Source organism: Ambystoma mexicanum, chromosome 6q (genome assembly GCF_040938575.1).
Source record: "Ambystoma mexicanum isolate Mex_15411 chromosome 6q, UKY_AmexF1_1, whole genome shotgun sequence".
NCBI classification, from domain to species: domain Eukaryota; kingdom Metazoa; phylum Chordata; class Amphibia; order Caudata; family Ambystomatidae; genus Ambystoma; species Ambystoma mexicanum.
The window spans coordinates 999,860,112-999,883,597 of record NC_090937.1 but is presented as its reverse complement, the minus strand read 5'-3'; the positions used below and the strand labels follow the sequence as shown (position 1 = coordinate 999,883,597).

The window sequence follows — 23,486 nt, the reverse complement described above, 5'->3', positions numbered from 1 at the left end:
CAAATTCATTTTAAACCATATATAGGCTTTCCTGGGATGATTACATGGAAACAGGGTAACATGATCGAATCTCGGTAAGCGAGGTTTGAGAAACATTCCATACTCTCTGTGCAATTTGTAAAACGATATCCTTTCTATTGTCAATCGCCAATCTTGTTCAAAGAGTTTTTTTTTGGCGTAAGCCGGACGCTGATGGACATCTTCAATGGAAATACTCAATGAATTCAATAAGTATTCCATGGTGGATTGATATCGAGCAAAGGATGCCAAATTAGTGGAGTCTATCAATTCATCAAGATCTACGTATAGAGAATTCTTTGGCGGGAAATTAGTTTTTTCATATCTGCAAAATTGGCGCCATTTCCAGCATCCGAATAGTGCCACAAGTCCAAACTCATGTCTGATTATTGCATTGGGAACTGACATTGGTAATTGCATCGCACATTTGATCATCGAACCCTGAATGCTATCTAATATGTCACTCATGTCACAAAGACAGATGTCAAGGCAGTAAAGGATAACACTTTCTATTTTCAACATCAGAAAGTCCAACATTGGCATAAGTGAAAATGTAGAACATTTTTGATAGATCATTTTTAGCTGAGATGTTAGGGGGCGGATCTTGTTTTTAATTAGTTCCGTCCACACCTTTTTGGAGTTCTGAGCTTGAAGATTATATCCTAAATAAATTGTGCTAATAACGCACAATATTTTAGTTTTCATGATCTCCCATTGATATCCTTTACTGTTTTGTTTGGTACCAAGTTTTAGAATCGCAGTTTTTGCAGGGTTCGGAGACAAGTTGTGGGCCACAGCAAATTTTTCAAACAAAGAGAGTTTCTTTTGCAATCCCGCAGGTGTAGGATTGAAAATAACAATATCGCCTGAAAATGCCATCCATTTAAGGCGTAATGAGCCAACCTTTACTGCAAATAAATTGTTACATTCCCATTCTCTATCTAAATCTGCAAGGTAAAGATTAAAGAATGTGGCCGCAAGATTGCAACCTTGCTTAAGCCCAATCAAGGTTTTAATTGGATCGGTAGTTCGTCCATCCACTGTGATCTTAATCCTATATGAAGTGTTAGTATGAAGTTTGATGAACCAAAAGAGTAAAACAGATGGAATTCCCATAGTTCGCATCTTGTTCCACAGTAAGTTTTGGATAACATTATCAAACGCTGACGTCATGCCTATCATAGCTACATAGACAGATTGAGCATTCCTTCCTCTTGTGTCCTCTATCATGTGAGCCATAATAGCAGCATTCAAGGAAGAACTCATTCCTCTCCTGAAGCCTGTTTGATATCTTGAATACAGGTCATTATCTGCTATTAATTTTTCTAATTAATGGAGGAGAAGAATAGAGAACAACTTTGCATCAGTGTCAATCAATGAAATAGGTCTGTAATTCTGGGGAAGCGCAGGATTACCCTTTTTAAATATAGGTTCGATGTTCGCAGTGGTCCATGAGGATGGAATAGTTCCGGTATTAATAATGGATTTGAATTTAATTTTCAAGAATTCAGCCCAAAATTCCGGGTCAGCTTTATAAAGGCACGGGGGGAGGCCATCCGGGCCAGCAGATTTAGAAAAAGAAAGTTTCGAAATAGCCCATTTAATGTCTGTCAAAGACCATTACAAGTGAGCAATCTTGCTATAGCAAAGCTCAAAATCTGGTACAGCTTCAAAGTTGGCTGGCATCTGATATTTGGCTGTAATATAAGCTTCCCATTCTTGATTGGATATGTTTCTTTATGAGGCTATGTTAAGAGTCTGTTCAGGGTGGGGGTGATCTCCAATCTCCCCCTTCCCTTGACCAGTAAACATGCTGATGTATTACACTCACCCTTTTGTGATAGGTCTTGTTCACTGCTAATATGGTCTTGAAATCGTACGCCGACAGATGTTGAGGAGGGAAATGGTCATCTCACTCCTGTGGGGCAAGCACTCTCCCTTGGTTGAAAAAGAGGGGAAAGAGAGGCCCATTAGATGTCTAATCATCCCACACATATGGCTCAGGTGTGGCACTTTTTATCATGAATTTACCCAGTTAAGCTGATTTCATTTTTGGGATTTTTCAGAGGTCGTCTGGTTTCTCTGGTGCTTAAATGGGGTTTACATTTCCTTAATCTCCGACCTAATTGGTCCACATGTCACTAGATTGGGAAATCAATAATCGATTATCATTAATAGGTTGTTTCTGTTTGGGTACATGTATCTGTACTGGAGCTTAGTAAAACTTACTTTGTTAGCCTTGTCTCTGGACGTCTTGTCTCAGTTCCTTTTCTTTCACAGTCCGAACAATTTATTTGCTGCTATGTAATCACTCTCCTTTGAAGTAATTCAGCGATTCACATTTTTAACTCTGAAGCCTCTCCCGTTGTTTCTGCTCGAGTCGTGGGAGCACTTTCTCTATAGGGGGAGAGCCGTGTGTTAGAACATTTGTTCGTTACAACTAGGGTGATCTTATCTGTATGAGTGGACGTCCAGCTTAACGTAGTCTCCTGCCCGTGAACATACATCTTTTGCTTGTTAAGGCTTAACACTCCCCATTCGCAGGTGACATTGTTATCCGATTCATCCTTCGATGTTAAATGTGAATTCTTTTCTTCGCCCCTGCATAACCACCTAGTATTTGCTGGGCAGTTTCTCCACATCCCGGGTCCCTGTCGCGGTTATGTAATTGTTAGTAATCCCTCTTACCGTCTGTTATCTGTACGGGTTCTCTGTTCGTCCGTAGCTTGTTCGTCCACGTCCAATCAGCAGTGAATCACTTCCGGGGTAGCCTCGATCGAGTTCCAGCATATTAGTTTTTTTTTTATCCTAGCGTTCTTCGCATGGCGCCTGCGCAAACGATCCTACGCACACTCCATCAATCGGTTGACTTTTTCTTTTCATGCACTTCATACGGGGAAGTCAAGCGTGGTCGTCAGCACCACCACTCGACTGCAGGTCAAACACAGAGGCCGTAGCGTAACTCACTTGAGGTACTACTGTGTTAGCTGAATTTTCATATTGCTCGATTAAGATTCATATATCTCACATCATTGGCGGGCTTGTGTGTTTATGCCCACCAATCAATTTTTTCGTTGAGTCCTACTGTCATACTATTTGTGAGAAAAATCAACTGTTGTTTTTTTTTTAGTAAAGTCCTTTTGTCTTTATTGCTGTCCATACCTGGCTTTTGTTTGTAAAGGATGGTCCAGCTGATGTCATCCACCAAATGATTATGCTCAATCGAATGTTCTACTAGAGGTGCATTCCGGGTTCTTTTCCTGATGCAGCTTCTGTGTTCGCCAATCCGAATTTTAATTTTTCTTTCTGTTTTACCCACGTAGATTTTTTTACATGGACACTATACTGCGTAAATGACCTGTTGGAGTTGCAGTTTGTAAAGCTTTTTTGTTGCCAAAGGGTTGGTAAGCCAATATCTATTGTTGTACTTTTAAAAGTAAAAGGACAACATGTACAGTTTCCACATTGTGTATGTCCCGTCAGTTCTTGAAACCCCCATTGTTGTGGTAGTGTCTTCTGTTTCACAGGTTTCTTGCTGATGTCATTTCTTGTTAGATATTCATTTCTTGTTAGATATTCTTTCACATTACGACTTCTTTTAAAAGCGATGATAGGTCTTGCGATCAGGTGGTCACTTTTCTCCAAAATGTGCCAGTTTCTCCCAATTATTTTTTTAATTCCATTGGAGAGATGATTGTACGTATTGACAAACACCAGTCGTTTGCTTGTGTCTTTCTGTGTGTGTTGCTCCCTATATTCCAGGAGTGCCTCTCTATTGCTGTTGTTTGCCCGTTTCCATGCACTCTGAGTAATTTTCTTCGGATAACCTCCACCTTCCAGTTTTTCTTTCATTTTGGCTGCTTCTGTCTGATAGTCTGTTTTGTTAGTACTGTTTCTATTTAGCCTCAAGAACTGACCAAGTGGTAAGTTATCGCGTACATGGTGCGGATGAAAGCTGGAGTCGTGTAATAGAGAGTTTCTGTCCATAGGTTTATTGAATGGTTTGACGTGCAGTTTTTTAGTCCCAGGTTCAGAAAAGATGGTAATGTCTAGAAAGTTTAAAGATTCCACCCTGTGTTGGTGCGTGAAGTGCAGGAATCTGTTCTGCAGTTCGATCCAGTTGTAGAATTGTTCCAATTCTTGTTCACTACCCGTCCAGATTAAAAAGATGTCATCTATATATCGACACCATTTTCTAATCTGGCTAATTAACGGGTTAGTGTCTTTCAAAATGATGTTCATCTCAAATCCTTCCATGTAAAGATTGACAACACACGGTGCCAAGGTGGCACCCATAGCTGTTCCTTGTATCTGTTTGTAGAACTCCCCGTTAAAGTGGAAGTAACTCTCCAGTAAGGCCATTTCTGCGCACCATAATATAAATGATACAGGGGTGGTTTTTACAGTGTGTTCTTGTAATAGTTTTTCTTCTATCACCTCCAAAGATGATTGTTGGGGAATGCTTGTATATAGGGCCACTACATCGAGGCTCATCAAGATCACAGTTTGTGGATCAAAGTTCAAACCTTCCACTTCTGATAGGATTTGTGTCATATCTAGTACAAAAGAGGCCATCTTCCTCACCATTGGTTGAAGGAATTTGTCTGCAAATTGCGACAGCGGCTCTAAAACTGAATTCACACCCAAGACTATTGGTCTCCCTGGGGGGTTGATGATAGCCTAGTGTATTTTTGGCAAAATGTAAAATTGTGGAATCTGAGGCTTGTCTTTGACAAGAAATTCGAATTCTTTCTGGCTGATCCAACCTCTTTCTTTAGCTTTTGAAACTTTATAAGTAATCATTTTCAGTAAGCGTGGTGTGGGGTCCTCCGTAAGCAATTGATAGCAAGTCAGGTCTAACAGTTCGCGGTTGCATTCCCTTACGTAGTCTGCATGATTCAAAATCACAGTGGCACCTCCTTTATCTGCCTTGCGTATTACAATTCCTTGGTTACTTCACAGTTGTTTAAATGCAAGGGTTTCGTTGCAGCTGATGTTTTGATAAATCTTCTTTCCCTTTGCCTATTGTTCTGGAAGTTTAATATCTTTAAGTACCCTCTTTTGAAACACCAGTGCCTCTGGGCTCTGGGCTGCTGATGGTACACAAAACATGGATGTGTTGCAAAGGCCTGAGTCTGAGATCTCTTGTTCATGTGCATTGTCCTCAAAGAATTGATGTAGGTGGATTTTTCTCATCAGCTGGCTAAATTCCTGCTGAAAAGTGAAGGGACTGTGTAAATTTGTAGGGCCAAAGCCCATCCCTTTTTCCAATACCTGTATTTCTTGCTCTGTTGGCTGGTAGTCAGAGAGGTTTCCCAGAAGGCTTGCATGCTTCGTGTGACCCGGGGTTCTAGGTCCCAGGCTTCCAGGCCTTTCTCTAAAAAATACTGTTGATCATTTGGTCTACCTCCTTCATTGGCTCTTCCTCTATTGCCTCTCTGGTCTTGCAAGTTATTACCTCTCCTCATATTGCGTCAGTTGGATTTACCCCAGAATGTCGCATTGTCTCCAAAAGAACTTCCATCGCTTGAGCTGAAAGAGGTGTTCCTGAAGGACACTTTTTTTCTTCCCTGTCCACCCTGGGAAGGGGTACTGTCAGCCGCCTCTTGAGTGAAGTAATTCCGCTGTGTATAGGGAAAGGCTTTTTCATGGCTGAAATTGGTAAGATCTTTGTTCATCCTTCTTACTCGTTCTCACAGAGTGTCTTCTTTGAAGATATTCATCTCTATCAATAGATCATCTAATCTTTTTTTTATAAAGGTCTAGAGGTACTGCCTTTTGTATTTCTTCCTCAAGGTTTTTAAGGTCAATCAGGATTTTCTCTGTCATTTCTGTTGCAGTATCAATTATCAAGATCAGCCAGTCCCGACCACACTTGTTCGCCACGTAACTCCATTCCAGTATAAACCTCGGGTAGTCTAGTTCTGACTACCAGGCCTTGGGGTAGTGTTCCTTTTCTCAGGTACTCGAGCATGATAGAGCCATGCAACTCTGTTCTTATTAGTCTCTTTTTCATATTGCTCAACTCGTCCCAATTTGTGATGTTTGTAGTCGCTTCCGCGGAGCCTCCCAAACATGACGCTTTTTCCAGTAGTTTAGAAACATATTTGTCGTCATAGCTCTTGCATTTGTCCAACGCCATTCTTTATTAACTCTTTATACGTTATGGTACATCTACGGAGCTAACCTGGAATGGGTCCTATGCTGATGTTAAGGGCATATCAGCCCCTTACTTTGGGTTATGTGCAGTCAGTGTCGCCTAGTCCATACAGTGTCTATCTGGGATTAATGGTGTAGGCATATTAGCCCAACCAGATCTCGTATTCCGGAGTATCACAAGGGTTTTGGGTGATCAATCCTAATGTTTTATTCAACTGGTGCTCTCCTCGTTAGGGATTCGAGCCTTTCCTGCCTACCGTATTCTACTGTGGTGTTTAGGCTTTGATTTTTTCTTTTTTCTTTGAGCAGCAGTATTCAAATCTCACGATCAACAGACGGTGCTAGAATCTATTTATACAAAAGAGAGATAGAGGGGTATATACCGCCAGCATACCCTCAAGATAAAGGGATTCGCCCTTAATACTTTGAAACACTAAGCTGGTGAAAACAGTTGCTACCTTCTGTGGTGGAGCTCTATTCCCAAACCATATTAACTTATGGAAATTAGGAAAACCACTCTTTACGCTTATATTTGTAGAAAAATATACATATTTTATTATTCAATTGTACACAAAGTTAAGAACACCATCAGGTGTGATGTAAAAGTGCTTCTTTTGGTTTCTCACCAAAAGAAGTCTAGAGGACACGTTCACAAAGATAAATGCACATACTACACCCTTTCAACCAGTGAATCAGTTAGTTTGAAAGCTTAATCTTTAAAGTGTACTGGGCTGTGTTGTTTGTCACACTGGGCAATACCTCAATAAGCACACCTCACTCATTCTCATTCCAATCACTCTCTCCTGCATTCATTGTCACCATCTCGCTCCACACACGTAACTAATGCCCAACATGTTTCTTTCCGTTTTCAGTGTAATGTAACCAATACTCGGAAATTCTTCAGGGGCTATTGTGAGGGGTTAGTAAGACATGCATAATATTTCCATACACGTCATAACCTAGAACCAAACAATCTACTCAAAACAGTTAATCTTCCGCATTAATTGTAGGAGTTCTAGTAGTATCTTCTCTTCAAGGGTTTATGGTGCCCTTGCCGATCTCCACCTATCAGGGCGCAACAACAAAGAATAGGAATATCAGTAACCTATTTAACTGCTGTGCTCATAAGACAACTATTGTTCAGTAATAGGAATCTTAGCTCAAAGCTTGCTCAGCCACCTTTTACAGTAAAAACAACGCAACTGTATAATAGCATCAGGCCAATTATTCTCAGTTCTTAAAACTCTCCTGTTTCTTTATGAGGCTATGTTAAGAGTCTGTTGAGAGTGGGGGTGATCTCCAATCTCCCCCTTCCCTTGACCAGTAAACGTGCTGATGTATTACACTCACCCTTTTGTGATAGGTCTTGTTCACTGCTATTACGGTCTTGATATCGTATACCGACAGATGTTGAGGAGGGAAATGGTCATCTCACTCCTGTGGGGCAAGCACTCTCCCTTGGTTGAAAAAGAGGGGAAAGAGAGGCCCATTAGATGTCTAATCATCCCACACATAATGCTTAGGTGTGGCACTTTTTATCATGAATTTACCCAGTTAAGCTGATTTCACTTTTGGGATTTTTCAGAGGTCGTCTGGTTACTCTGGTGCTTAAATGGGGTTTACATTTCTTTAATCTCCGACCTAATAGGTCCACATGTCACTAGATTGGGAAATCAACAATCAATTATCAATAATAGGTTGTTTCCGTTTGGGTACATGTATCTGTACTGGAGCTTAGTAAAACATACTGGGCCTCATTACGACCCTGGCGGAAATCGTGGTGCAATATGCACCATGGAGCACGGCGGAAAGCTGCCGATACCGCCATGGGGGTTGGCGGATTTACCGCCCCATTCCGACCTTGGCGGGGCGGTAAATCCCCATTCCCCATTTTACCCTTCCCCATTCCCATTTTTGCCCCATAGGGCATAATGGGAGTGGGGAAGGCGTTAATTACGCCACCGTAAGATACGGTGGCGTAATTAACAACAAGGTCGCGTAGCGCCATGGATTTCTCCGCCCGGAAAAACCAGGCGGAAAACGCTCCATGGCGCTACGGGAACTTGTAGTAGGGCGGACGGGTCCGCCGCGAATACCGCTGGCATAAACCCACTCCGCCAGGGTCATAATGAGGCCCACTTTGTTACCCTTGTCTCTGGACGTCTTGTCTCAGTTCTTTTTCTTTCACAGTCCGAACAATTTATTTACTGCTATGTAATCACTCTCCTTTCTTCACATTTTTAACTCTGTATCCTCTCCCGTTGTTTCTGCTCGAGTCGTGGAAGCACTTTCTCTATAGGGGGAGAGCCGTGTGTTGGAACATTTGTTCGTTACAACTAGGGTGATCTTATCTGTATGAGTGGATGTCCAGCTAAACGTAGTCTCCCGCCCGTGAACATACATCTTTTGCTTGTTAAGGCTTAACACTCCCCATTCGCAGGTGACATTGTTATCCGATTCATCCTTCGATGTTAAATGTGAATGCTTTCCTTCGCCCCTGCATAACCACCTAGTATTTGCTAGGCAGTTTCTCCACGTCCCGGGTCCCTGTCGCGGTTATGTAATTGTTAGTAATCCCTCTTACTGTCTGTTATCTGTACGGGTTCTCTGTTCGTCCGTAGATTGTTCGTCCGCGTCCAGTCGGCAGTGAATCACTTCCGGGGTAGCCTCGATCAAGTTCCAGCATATCCGTTTTTTTTTTATCCTAGCGTTCTTCGCGCGGCGCCTGCGCAAACGATCCTACGCCTTGCCACCTCCCGTGGTTGTGCATGTGTGTACTGCTATGTATTCTTATATTCATGAGCATGTGAATCCATGCCAGACCCCATGCTGGAGATGGAACAAGTTACTTACCTGTAACTGTTGTTCTCTAGCATGGGTCTGGCATGGATTCACATGCAAACCCTCCCTCCTACCCCTCTGCGGCTCTTCACTTGGTCCTACTGCCACTTTACGTGCTACCAAATCTGAAGATGGCTGACAGAGGAGGGGCTTAGGTAGAGGGCAGTCATTGGCTGGGGGCAGTATGACCCAGAGACCAGTGATTGGTTACTAGTAGAAAGACAGTTCAGAAACAAAACTGAAACTGATTTTTTCTTTTCCGAGGATTCCCAGCCTGACGACAGGGAATATTCATGAGCGTGTGAATCCATGCCAGACCCATGCTGGAGAGCAACAGTTACAGGCAAGTAACTTGTTCCATCTATACATTTGCCTCTAAATTGCTTATCTGTTCTACCTAACCATGAGACTCATCTGGCCATAAGAATATTTTGAGGGGGTTAATAAAAGTACCCATTACTTTAGTATTAGTCCAATGGGCTGATTTATTTTAAAAAGATTCTGTAGTCTCACGTTGGCCAGATTTAAGTGGTTGTACATCTACCACGCAAGTTTCACTAAGAACAACATTGAGGTATGCAATGGAAGGGGGATACAGTTCCAAATCACATATAGATTAATTGGATAGTGATTGAAAAAATGCACGGATGTCATTTGGGGGTCTCCAGGTGTCGCAACTGCTCCCTGAAGCCTCCCTTGCTACTCCTGCCTCCTTTAAAAAACTTTCTTTTTAGGAGTTGCAGGGCAGACCTTGCTATCCCTAATCAGAATGTTTTTTTGTTTTTTTTAAATGTATGTAAGCTCCAGGGATGGCTGCGGCCAGTGCCATGTGGCTCTTTGTTTCTGGGGTGGCTGGCGTTCTTGTTCAGGCCTCTTGAAAAAAAAACAGGGGTTTGCATTAGTCTAACACTTTGAGTAGTGACCGTGAATAAGAATGAATAGGAATAACAAATAATTTGACTTTCGGAAATTCTATACAATAATTGCTAGACTCATTAAAGGATTATTTCAGGCACACTTCAAGGGATGAGTCCCTGATTTAGTCTGTTCTTAAATACCTCAACTCAGCCTTTAATCCTTCTGAGGTCATTTATGAGTACCAACCCTGGTTAGGTGATATTGTATGTATATTTGTTCCATATAAAGTGCTTAAGCGTAAGTGCTTTATAATAACACTTAATTATCATTTGGCCTGGGATGTCTTCTTGCATTCACAGTAATTTGGTAATATGAGCCTATACACACTGATATGAATAATACATATGGTGATCCATTCTTGTAGGAAAAGTATATCACATTGTAGTGATATGATAACCATATTTTTCATTGTGTATGTAGGAACAATGCTATGTGATGCCAATTCCTGTTTTATCAAGGGGCGAAAGCTTGTGTTCCTTCGCTTCCTGTGATGTCACTTCAGGGTTGGATCAAATTACATCACTTCCTGTGATGTCAGCAGAGGTCAAGGGTCATGTGATGTCACGTCCGCTACCCCTGGTGTTTTGGTGAAATGGCGTCCCTGATAAAATGTCTGTTAAAGAATTTATTGTCAAGCTTATTTCAGCTCTTATAGTTGAATGGGGGTCTTTTTACAGCAGACAACTGTGGATTGCCAGAGTTGAGATGATTTATTATTCTACCTTACAATGTCATCCCTCGTATTAGAAGGTGAAATACTCGTCAGAGAATCGTCCGTTATAGCCAGTGTCTCCAATATTCTGTACTTAAATAGTGTACAAAAAATAAAAATGTCATTAAGGTTTAAGTATCTATTTTCCCTACAAGTGCTAACATTAGAGCAAATGATTAGTCACACAGGTGGATCAATGAGTGCAACCGATTTAGCCCAAGTTATCACAGGAAGAATGCCTGAGTCCTCAGACTGCCTAGGTCTATTTTTACTAGTCTCCATTTAGGGAAGACATGGGAGAGTATCTCTACCAGGTGTAAGCAATGGATGGTTATCAGTAATTGCTCCACCCATGTCTTTGCATTGATCTATATCGATTTGAATCAAGTTTTGCATAGAAACCAATGATGCATTAGTGAGTAAAGTGCTCTCAGAGAGAGTGAGCATCACAGTTCGGAGATCTTTTTCTAGTTCTTCTTTAACTGATGTTATCAACCCATCTATTCTGCCATAATTCATGCCATTTAGGTGCTTAATACACATTTATTTCTGTTTTTTCACTGCAAAGTAAACACAGTTTCGTCGCACGTATGCATTGGTTAACAGATGTGTTCAAGATATGTAAAATGTGCTATCATTAGTTAGAGATGAGCCGACTTCAGGCTCGGTGAGTACGCAATATAATCACTGCCATTAGTGATGGATGCATTTGTGAGATATATATATATATATATCATATGATAGGTTATTTATGACACGCTTAATACCCAGAGGTTTGTAAGCGCGGTCCCTGTTAGGCTGAAACCTGTGCAGTTCCCTTAGGGACCACTGCAAAAAGTTTAAGACTACAGGTGTTAGCAGTAAACCCAATTTTTTTGCCAATTTACCCATATTTACCTGGTAGCTGTGGCTGAGCAGTCAGACTTCTCTCAAGAAGAGTTAGGCAGTATATAGAGTATACACAATAGGGCTAAAAATACAGTAGCACAAGCAAACACTGACCAGAGCTTTTGTATAAAAGTATATAATTATTTATTTAAAAACACACTTGTAAAAATACACTGCCACTAATATGTCAAGCAAGTTCAAACACAGTCACTAGAAATAAATACACCTCCCTATTTAATTATTTGACAAGTCTAGGTTAGTACACCACTTATTTAGCAAAACAGATGTGAGCGCGTAACCATAGATGGCACTCCAATAATTATTTAAAAAGGGAGAGAAAAGGCAAAAATAGGAAAAACACACAATACCAACACTTTTAAAGAACCACAGCAAGTCAAGAAAGGCAGGGTCTACTGTAGAGCAAAAAGTTCATAGGCCAGGCCCACTCTTGGAGAGAGCAAGGCGGAATGTGCCCAAGATCACACAGTAGAAATGCACTAAAAGTCTTTGCAGGAAAGTCAAAAAGAGGTTGGATCAAGTTAGAAAGGTAATGTTAACAGGTCCGAGGTCACCCCAGGATAGAGAGTCAAGGATTTTCGGGACGCCTTGGACGGTCTGTTGCAAGGGAGACCAGGCGGGACACAGTACCTGAAATGGTGAGAAAGCTCCAGCGGGGGCAGTTGTTCCTGGCAGCGCGTGCAAGTCAGTGCTTCGTCCAGGGGAAGAGAAGATCTCGATGTGGAGGAAAGCTGGAGGTCATTGCACTGCCAGGGAAGAAACCAGCCACAGAGTTTCCCGGTTAAAAGGTACTACCCTTTTATTCGCGGTAGTGGTGAAACGTGGCTATCCGGCCACCGGGGTGCTTGGCACAGTCGATTTGACCACGAGACGATCCAGGAAAGTGAAAAAGGCGAACTGGTTGGTCCCACCAGCTCAAAGGGACGATGACTCTCCTGGAAGAAGATCTTCTCTGTCGTCGGGAAAGTGGTGAGTTTCGTACAGCAGAGCTCCACCGGTGGTATCGTCGTTGTAGATGGCTCAGCTTCTCCCCTCTTTGGATTCTTTAGGTCCTGTGGCGACTTCTGAAGTTCCAGTCCCCAAAGCCCTGCTTTTATGCAGCAAAACCCCCATTCACTAGCTTAGCTGTCAATCAGACATGCTAAGGGCCAATCACACAAGAGTGCGACTTGAGTTGCCAAGGCAACTCAGTCCAGGGTGTCTATTCCCTCCTCCCACACATCCTGTAGACCCAGACAGAGTGGCACCACTTTTGGAGGCTTCTGTGCAGAAGCCCGCCAAAAGTGGAACTAAGGGATCGACTTGGGTTGGAGTTACAGAGGCGAACACAAACGCCATTTTAAAACCGAGTCCTGGCAAAAAGACCCAACCGGGGAATAAATATTAAATAAATAACCCAGCGTTATCTTTAATATTGCACCAAAAAAGTGGTGCGTTTAAAATGAATGGGAAAATCCCATAGGAAATATTCCGGTGGAATATTTTGCGTGGTAACCACTGCCACAGCCAGAAACTCGACAAGGGGGGACTGGACAGTGCCCCCTTGAAAAACAGACCCAGGGGCAATCGAATTACCCCTACTAGTACTTCCACAATATGATGGTTTGTACTGGTTCTGTTCACAATTTAAGACTAGTAAAGTCAATGGTGACTTTACATGCCCTGGGAGACAGTAGTCAGTCCCAGGGTATGGAGTCTATGGGCCTCATAACACGGATGGCGGTAAGGATTTACCGGTACCGGTAAAATACCGGTACCGGTAAATCCTTACTGCCTTACTACGAGGTCCCTTTGCGGGTTCGGGAATTTAACGCCTGCTTTTTGCAGGCGTTAAAAACCAACCCGCAAAGGGACCCAGGGAGCTAATTACGGTACCGCAATTTGCGGTACCGTAATTAGCGACTTCCCCATTCCCATTACGCCCTATGGGGCAAAAATGGGAATGGGGAAGGGCAATGGTGGAAGGGGGAATAACCACCCCAGCAACCTTGGAATGGGGCGGTAATTCCACTTTCCGCCAAGACGGTGTCGGTATTTTACCGGCATGAACCATGGCGCTAATAGCGCCATGGTTCTCCGCCATCCGTGTAATGAGGCCCTATGTTTGGGGGTCACTATGACACCCCTGTGTTACTGCACTGAGAGTGCTATATAACACACCTATCAAAAACACATGAAACCCTATGGAGTAAAAGACCCCATAGCCCATAAAACACATTACAAAGTCAAAGGATATTCTCAAATCATGCCTAAGAGTGGGAGAAAAAGAGTCTCACTCTTAGCAGGAGAAAATATTAAACCCCAAAAATCCAGCAAAGCTGCTGGGGGACTCACTAGGTTTGGAAATTAGCCTTAAAAGAGAATTCTCCCTAACACCCCACCCCAGACTAAGGGACAGGAGGATTTAATCCACTCCTGGATGAATCTCATACCTCTCGTCAATGACATACATCCTAGAGAGACCATCAGCATTTTGGTGGTGACACCCTGACCTGTGCTCAATGCTGAAATCAAACCCTTGAAGGCAGATTGACCATCTCAATAGTTTTGGGTTTTGCCCCTTCATTTGCATCAAACATCTCAAGGGTTGGTGGTCAGTCTGAATGACAAAAGTAGAACCATACAAGTATGGCCTAAACTTCTTCAGTGCCCACACAATGGCAAAACATTCTCTTTCAATCGTTGCCCACCTTGTCTCAGGATCCTTCAGCTTTCTACTGATGAAGCAAATGGGGTGCTCCCTACCTTTCCCATCCAGTTGGCTAAGGACTGCACCTATACCTACATTAAAAGCATCTGTCTGTACAATGAAAGTTCGGTGGTAGTCAGAAGCTCTCAGTACTGTTGCTTGGCAAAGAGCTTTCTTCAGGTTTTCAAAGGCCTGATTGCACTCCTCATTCCATCTCAACTTCTTAGGGAATTTTGGAGAGGAGATTACATTCAGTGGAGAAGCTATGGTCCCATAGTTCTCAATGAAATTCCTGTAATACCCAGTGAGGCCTAGGAAGGCTCTCACCTGGGTTTGAGTAGTAGGTGTTGTCCAATTTTCCACAGCTTCAATCTTACTGAGCAAAGGCCTTATTTCTCCACCTCCTACCTCATGCCCAAGGTAGACCGCCTTACTCTGCACAATCTGGCATTTGCTTGCCTTTATGGTCAGGTTGGCCTTCCCAAGAGCCTACAAAACATGTCCTAGGTGGTTAACATGTTCTTCCCAGGAGTGGCTGAACACTGCAATGTCATCCAAGTATGCCATGCAGAAGTCCTCCATCCCAGCCAGAACCTGATTTACCATCTTTTGGAATGTTGCAGGTGCATTTTTCAGTCCAAAAGGCACAACCTTAAATTGGTATAAGCCAACTGGGATAGAAAATGCAGTTTTCTCCTTGGCATGGTCTGTCAGGGCTATTTGCCAATAGCCTGACGTTAGATCAAATGTGCTGAGGAACTTGGCTGCACCAAGTCTATCCACCAACTCATCTGTTCTAAGCAAAGGGTGGGCATCAGTCTTGCTGACTGCATTAAGAGCTCTATAATCCACACAGAATCTTAATTCTTTGGATCCTGCCTTTGGTACTAACACAACTGGGCTAGACCATGGACTAGTAGAGGGCTCTATTACCCCGAGATCAAGCATCTTGCTGACCTCCCCTTTGATGTGGGATCTCACATTTTCTGACATTCTGTATCCTCTGCTTTTGACTTGCAGACAGTCACCAGTGAGTATATCATGCAGGCCCCAAGGGGTCAAGCCTGGTGAAAGTGAGAACAGGGGGTAAACTGATTTAACATAGATTTGCACTCCTCTTGTTGCTCAGGTGTCAGATTTGAAGAGAGATTTACTCCGTCAATATTTTCATCCAAGGGTAAGCCTCTGAGGAGATCAAGGAGAGCTTCACTCTCTTCTTCCTCTTCTGTTGAAGCTAGAAGCAAGGCTCCTACTTCAGGCCTGGAGACATACGTCTATAGTCTGTTGGTGTGGAAGACTCTGGGAGCCTCCTTGGGATTGCCCACGTCCACCAGATAGTTCAACTCTCCAAGTTTACCCACATCCTTGAAGAGTCCCATCCATTTATCTTGCAAGGCCCTCTGCCTTGTTGGGATCATAACTAGAACTAGCTGGTCTTGAGTGAACTCAACCATGTTGGCCTTTTGACCATGCCAATGCTTGACCAAAGCTTGTCCAGCGTTCAGGTTATCACTAGCTTCTGCCATCATGTGTGACATTCTTCTCTGGAGACCTATCACATAGTCAGTCACTCTGACTGGCTTGGGGGAAGGCGCACTCTCCAACCCCTCCTCAATCAGGGCCAATGGTCCTCTGACTGGATGGCCATAAAGAAGTTCAAAGGGAGAATAACCTACTCCCTCCTGAGGGACTTCTCTATAAGCAAAGAGAAGGCATGGCAGTAGAAGGTCCCACTTTCTTTTAAGGGGATCTTCTAAAGCACCTATCATGCTCTTCATGGTTCTGTTGAACCTTTCTACCAACCCGTTTGTCTGAGGGTGGTATGCGGTTGAGAACTTGTAAGTAACTCCACAGGTTTTCCACATGGCTTTCATGTAGTGGGACATAAAATTTGACCCCCTGTCAGAGATTACTTCCTTAGGAAACCCAACCGTGGTAAAAATACCAAGGAGGGCCTTAGCCACAGCCGGAGCTGTAACAGTCCTCACAGGAATTACCTCAGGGTATCTAGTAGCATTGTCTACTACAACAAGGATAAACCTGTTGCATGAGGAGGTTAGGGGATCAAGGGAACCAACAATGTCAATCCCTACCCTCTCAAATGGGACTCCCACTACTGGGAGAGGCACTAAAGGTGCCACACTCTTGGATCTAACCTTACCAGAAGCTTGGCAGGTGTGGCAGCTCTTGCAAAACTTATCTACCTCAGCCCCCATCTTTGGCCAATAAAAGTAGAGTGAGAGCCTGTCCTTGGTCTTCTTGCAACTCAAGTGACCAGCCAAAGGAATCTCATGGGCAAGTTGCAAGAACTGTTGTCTGTTTTCTTGAGGTACTGCAAGCCGCTTGTAGTCTCCAGGTGCAGAATCCATCGGTTCACTGGAGAAGAAGCCATCTTCCCAGTGCAACCTATACTTCCCAGGCTCTTGCCCATCAGCCTGAGAAGCTGCCTGATGGCGAAGACCTTACAGAGTTGGACATTCTCTCTGTATCTTACTGAAGTCTGCCCTATTGGGTCCACCTTCTGCCAGTAAAGACTGCAGCTCAAGATGGTCAACATGATCCAGATATCCAATAAGTTCTTGGCCTTCTACTAGCTCGTCTTCACAGTCTAGTTCAACCATACATGGTTGTACCTCCCTCTCAGCCTCAGCTGGAGGTGGAGTTACAGGTGTAACTTTGGGCAACCTAGAGGAAGTCCTTGTTGGAAGCACTGGAGTGCTTGCTGCTGGCTTGTTTCTTAGAAGCCTTGGGTTGCCCCTTTGCTTCTGTTGATTTTGAGACTGCAGTAAGTTGCTCCAGTGGAGAAGGAGTGATATCTTTCTTCATCATATCCAGAGAAGAACCTCTCATGGTTTTCTCTCTTGCAGGTCTGGTTAGCTCCTGTAACATTTTACTAGGAGGTCCTGGGGGGGTGTGACACTACTCCAAGAGTTTTCAGGTCATTTCCCAACAGAACCCTTCCTGGCACCTCACATTGTACACTGACAGGTATCTTCACAGTTATATCATTGCACTGGATTAGAACTGGTAATTGGGGGAGCATCTGCACAGGCCCTCCAGCAAACTTGATGAGGCGTTTGGGTGCCTTAGCAACATCCTCTGCCTGGAAAAATGATTCATCCACCACAGTTATGCTGTCCCTAATGGCAGGAGTCTCCTGACCATTCACCTGGACACTGTCCTTATAATACTCTTTAGTATTATCTGGGATAGAATTATACACATCTAAATTCTGTTGTTCCCACAACCCCAGAGACACTAAAGAAACACTGGCTGAGACTCCAATGGGATCATCAGCCAGTAGTAGAAAGTTTCCACCGGCCATCTGTACTTCCTCCTCTGGAGCGAAGGCTAAGGAGACAGTGTGGACCCCTGAAGGTTTACCCTTACATCTGGGATCCCCTTTCACATGGTCAGGCGAGCTACAAACATAGCATTAACCAAATGCTTTTTGGAATGGTGGCTTGCTCTGACCTCCTTCTGGTTTGGCACCAGAAGGTACACTAGCCTGATTCGGTTTCCCTTGTGGCTTACCCTTACTGTTTTGTTTGGGGCCCTCTTTGGGATTGGAATTATTAGAATTCTCTTTGGAGTCCTTTTTAGGCTGTTTTCCCTCATCCTTTTTCTGAGTTGCCCCAGAGTCCTTGTGAGTAGCCCTGTTGGCAACGCACAAGTCAGCAGGCTTAGCTAGTTTTCTGGAATCTAATTCCTTTGAATCAGCCAAGTGCTGTCTGAGCTCAGGAGAGCAGGCATCATAAATTGACTCCAACATCACAAGATTATTAATTCCCTCATAAGTGTTGACCCTGTAACCCTTAATCCATCCCTCTAAGTTCTTCAAACTTTCACTACCCAGGTAGCCCAAGGGGTACCATCATGCTTTTTGAGTGTCCTAAACCTCTTAAGGTACTGGGAAGGGGTCTTCCCAAATCTAGCTATCAAAGCTAGCTTCACACATTCATAATCCTTCTTATCCACCTCCCCCAACTCCATTACCACATCAGATGCAACAGGGAGGAGCCTAGAGAACAACCAGGGAAGTAACTAATTCCCTGAGATGTCCTGGAGCCCATGATTATACTCAAACATAGCCAACCAATCCAACACATCCAATTTAGGCTCATACATACCCACAATCTCTTTAGGCATCCGGGGTCTTTTGGGACTGGTACTCCTAGAGGATCTGGAGAGAGAAGCATTTTCAACAGACAATTTCTTCATCTCTAGCTCATGCTTAAGCTCCATTTCTCTGAGCCTTAGTTCTTGGTGCTGTTGCTCTGTTTCAGAATTAAGTCTTTTAAACTCCAATTCAAGTTTCATTTTCTCTGGTTCAAGACACTGAGGACTAATTGTGGGACCTGGTAAAGGTCCAGTAGGTACAGCTGGTAGAGCAGACAGAGGCCTAGGGGGGACAGTCAAAACAGCCTCACCCTCCTCTTTTGACACTGCCTCAAGATTTTCAATACTTTGATCAATATCAATATCATCACTGTTATCTACATTCTCTGGGAGAGTGGGTTCCTCTGAACCATCACCCAGACTTTGGTTTGCTAACAATCTTTCTATTAGCTCCATTTTCTTGCCATTAGTCAGGAGATTCTTATGCTTACAGAGAACTCTTAAACAATCAGCAGTTTTTGTAGCAAGGGACTCTTGACTATAACTTTCCATAGTTGACAGGTTAGAAAATAAACTTTTTAGTGCTAAGCTTTGTGGTTAGTTGCACTAAGGTATCAAACAGCACACTAAAATGTATACTCAATACAAATCCCACCGCTGTACACCAGTGTTAGGCAGAAACCTGTGCAGTTCCCTTAGGGACCACTGCACAAAGTTTAAGACTACAGGTGTTAGCAGTAAACCCAGTTGGTAGTAGTCTGTACCACCCAGATTTGCCTGGTAGATGTGGCTGAGCAGTCAGACTTCTCTCAAGAAGAGTTAGGCAGTATATAGAGTATACACAATAGGGCTAAAAATACAGTAGCACCAGCAAACACTGACCAGAGCTTTGGTATAAAAGTATATAATTATGTATTTAAAAACATACTTGTAAAAATACACTGGCACTAATATGTCAAGCAAGTTCAAACACAGTCACTAGAAATATATACACCTCCCTAATTAATTATTTGACAAGTCTAGGTTAGTACACCACTTATTTAGCAAAACAGAGGTGAGAGCGTAACCATAGATGGCACTCCAATAATGATTTAAAAAGGGAGAGAAAAGGCAAAAATAGGAAAAATACACAATACGAACACTTTTAAAGAACCACAACAAGTCAAGAAAGGCAGGGTCTACTGTAGAGCAAAAGGTTTATAGGCCAGGCCCGCTCTTGGAGAGAGCAAGGCGGAATGTGCCCAAGATCACACAGTGGAAATACACTAAAAGTCTTTGCAGGAAAGTCAAAAAGAGGTTGGATCAAGTTAGAAATGTAATGTTAAAAGGTCCAAGGTCACCCCAGGATAGAGAGTCAAGTATTTACGGGACACCTTGGACGGTCTGTTGCAAGGGAGACCAGGCGGGACACACTACCTGAAATGGTGAGAAAGCTCCTGCGGGGGCAGTTGTTCTTGGCAGCGGGTGCAAGTCAGTGCTTCGTCCAGGGGAAGAGAAGATCTCGACGTGGAGGAAAGCTGGAGGTCGTTGCACTGCCAGGGAAGAAACCAGCCGCGGAGTTTCCCGGTTAAAAGGTACTACCCTTTTATTCGCGTTAGTGGTGAAGCGTGGCTATCCAGCCGCCGGGGTGCTTGGCACGGGCGATTCCAACATGAGACGATCCAGGAAAGTGAAAAAGGCAAACTGGTTGGTCCCACCAGCTCAAAGGGAAGAAGACTCTCCTGGAAGAAGATCTTCTCTGTCGCCGGGAAAGTGGTGGGTTTCGTACATCAGGGCTCCACCGGTGGTGTTGTCATTGTAGATGGCACAGCTTCTCCACTCTTCGGATTCTTTAGGTCCTGTGGTGACTTCTGAAGTTCCAGTCCCCAAAGCCCTGCTTTTATGCAGCAAAAACCACATTCACCAGCCTAGCTGTCAATCAAACATGCTAAGTGGTGAGCCGGGCGGCTCACCACTGGGCCAATCATACAAGAGTGCGACTTGAGTTGCCAAGGCAACTCAGTCCAGGGTGTCTATTCCCCCCTCCCACACATCCTGAAGACCCAGACAGAGTGGCACCACTTTTGGAGGCTTCTGTGCAGAAGCCCGCCAAAACTGGAACAAAGGGCTCGACTTGGGTTGGAGTTAGAGAGGCAAACACAAACGCCATTTTAAAACCGAGTCTTGGCAAAAAGACCCAACCGGGGAAAAATATTAAATAAATAACCCGGCGGTATCTTTAACATTGCACCAAAAAAGTGGTGCGTTTAAAATGAATGGGAAAATCCCATACAAAATATTCCGGTGGAATATTTCGTGTGTTAACCACTGCCACCAGCCAGAAACTCGACAAGGGGGGACTGGACAGTGCCCCCTTGAAAAACAGACCCAGGGGCAATCGAATTACCCCACCCAGTACTTCCACAATATGATGGGTTGTACTGGTTCTGTTCACAATTTAAGAGTAGTAAAGTCAATGATGACTTTACATGCCCTGGGAGACAGTAGTCAGTCCCAGGGTATGGAGTCTACGTTTGGGGGTCACTATGACACCCCTGTGTTACTGCACTGAGGGTGCTGTGTAACACACTAACCAAAAACACATGAAGCCCTATGGAGTAAAAGACCCCATAGCCCATAAAACACATTACAAAGTCAAAGGACATTCTCAAGTCATGCCTAAGAGTGGGAGAAAAAGAGTCTCACTCTTAGCAGGAGAAAAAATTAAACCCCAAAAATCCAGCAAAGCTGCTGGGGGACTCACTAGGTTTGGGAAATTAGCCTTAACAGAGAATTCTCCCTAACAGTCCCAAGGATCGAACCTGTGTTGCTGCGTGTCCTCTTGCTTCCAAGGCGAGCACTTTGCGCCTGAGCTATTCTCCCGAGGCTTCCTGTGCTCTGTCCAAAGATAGACCAGCACCTGGAAAGTGCATCGGTCACATATCAGAAAGAAGTTGCATGTTGCTTCCAATGGGCACATGCAAAAACTGTGCCTGTGCACTGAAGCACGTGTGTGTAGTGGCCTTTGATTTTGGAACCAGTACACCCATGATTGCATGAGAGGACATTTGTGAAGGGGGTTTCTGAATTGAATCCAGAGGATGGAGGCTGGAGAATAAGCAATTGTGTATGTAGTACTGGTCGAATAGGAGTGCTTTGGCTGCTGCACCTGGGCTTTCCGCATGGGATCAGCAGAGGTCAGATCTAATGGAGGAGCAGGGGGAATCACGCACACATCTAGGGTTTTAAACAATGGATTGAGGAGTGCAGATGGGAAAACCAGCCTTTGGTGAATTGAAAAGCTTCAATCAACAGAGGTGGGAAATGAACAGTGCCAGAAAAGGTTCCATCTGTAACATTCCAAACCAGGATCTGCTGCACACAATTGGAAAATGAGCTGCTTTTGTAATGGCTTGAGCTTGCAGCAAGTACCAATAGCATTAGAGGCGTTCCAACAAACTGTACCATGCCTCAGTTGACCTTTGCTCTCACAAGAATTCGCAACATTTGCTTGGAGACCTCTAGCTTGATTGGGGGTCATCTATCCCACAATTGTGCCCGCTTAAATGGGCACCAATGTTTTATATCATAAACAAAAGTAATTATAAAGCCAATCTGTCAATATCATTTTAAAAATAAGACAAATATATGTTTACATTTACTTTTGAAAATGTATTAAGATCAGGTGATGCCACAACATGTAAAAACAATTTTCGCAAGGAACACTTGCATGCATTGTCCATCTGTATAATGCACACAAATACGAATATTCTCAGACTAATTCACGTTTTAACAATCCTCTCGATCAGTTGTAATCTGCAATCATTTACACGGATTTTATACAGGTATAATAAGAAACCACTGGACTTACCGCAGGGGCTCACTGTGAAATTTGTTGGTGACATAGGTAAAAAACTGACAGTGGACATCATTGGTGCATTTCTGTTGGCACTGTTCTGTGCTTTTGGCCTTGGTACTATTATAATTTATTCCGATCATGTCCAGCCCAGTATGAACTTCATGACTACATTCTGCGAAAAAACATAAAACAATATATGTCTCGCTTTCCACAAAAATAATAGTTGACTTTTCTAATATCTATTGTTATACATTTATTTATGATCTATTGCTTCAGAGACACATCAAGATCTATCATGTTCACACAATTTCTTGGCGATTATTTCAATTAGTGCTCCTGTAGTAATGATTGTCCCCATGCCTCCTAAATAAAAGGAAATGTTGTAAGGGGAAGTGCACACTCAATTGGTTTTCTTGAACTGTGTTCTTCTCTACCTTTGCAAGACACCTGACAAGATCACTGCCTCATCTTGCATCAGGATGTTGATTTATGAGGGCAGCACCTAGCTACCAAAGCCAGACTAAGTGGAGAAAATTACATGGTTCACAACTAAATTGTACTCACGAGATGTTATGGCGGTCATGATGGTTATCTGTATTTGACTGACTTCAAATCTATAGTGCACAGAGGAGTTGGTACCCAAGTGGATGCTATTCACTGTTGTATACGTGATGGCTTTGGTGAGACAAACTGAAAACAGGATACTAGTAATTATGCTCTGGGTTGGAACAGTTCAGTCTATATAAACTGGAGGCAAGACAATTTAATTCTGGAATCTAATAAAAGCAATGATGCCACATTCTGAGAAAATGGGCCTAGGACCAAGTTATTAGGCAATAGACTTTAATATGAGCCAGGAGATGTTACAATCAGGTAATGACTCAAGGAGTGGGGCCTTTTGCTATTAGACCATGCAACCCAATGGGGGTAGAATATTCTGATTAAAAATAGGAAAGACAAAAAGAGACACTGGAATGTTTTGCGAGAAGACATATACCATCAATTATTGCCTTGAGCCACTAGACTGCATCCCATGCATTTTAAACCATTCCAAACATTGTAATTAAGCTTACTATGGTGTAATAGCCCCTGAAGACCGAGTTAAACATCTGCGTACAGCATATGGGTTTGAAGAGGTTTAAGGGGCAATAACGTCTGATCATGTACTAAGCAAAAGGTACTGGCTAAGCACGTTATTTTTACCCTCAAGAAATTGACATTTGACACACAACAGGAGAGGTTCAGCTTCCAACATAGAGCTGACCGAAAAAAGAATGGAGTCCTTG

The 23,486-nt window shown here is 43.4% G+C and overlaps 1 protein-coding gene across 2 annotated transcripts in view; it reads right to left on the bottom strand.

The window, feature by feature from the left end:
- Positions 1–23,486, bottom strand: part of LOC138516427 (plasma kallikrein-like) — a 451,405-nt gene that overhangs the window by 248,761 nt on the left and 179,158 nt on the right. For both annotated transcript variants that reach the window (XM_069631547.1, XM_069631548.1), the window contains one exon: positions 22,213–22,372. In XM_069631547.1, the coding sequence (XP_069487648.1) occupies positions 22,213–22,372 (160 nt within the window). The remainder of the gene's footprint in view (positions 1–22,212; positions 22,373–23,486) is intronic.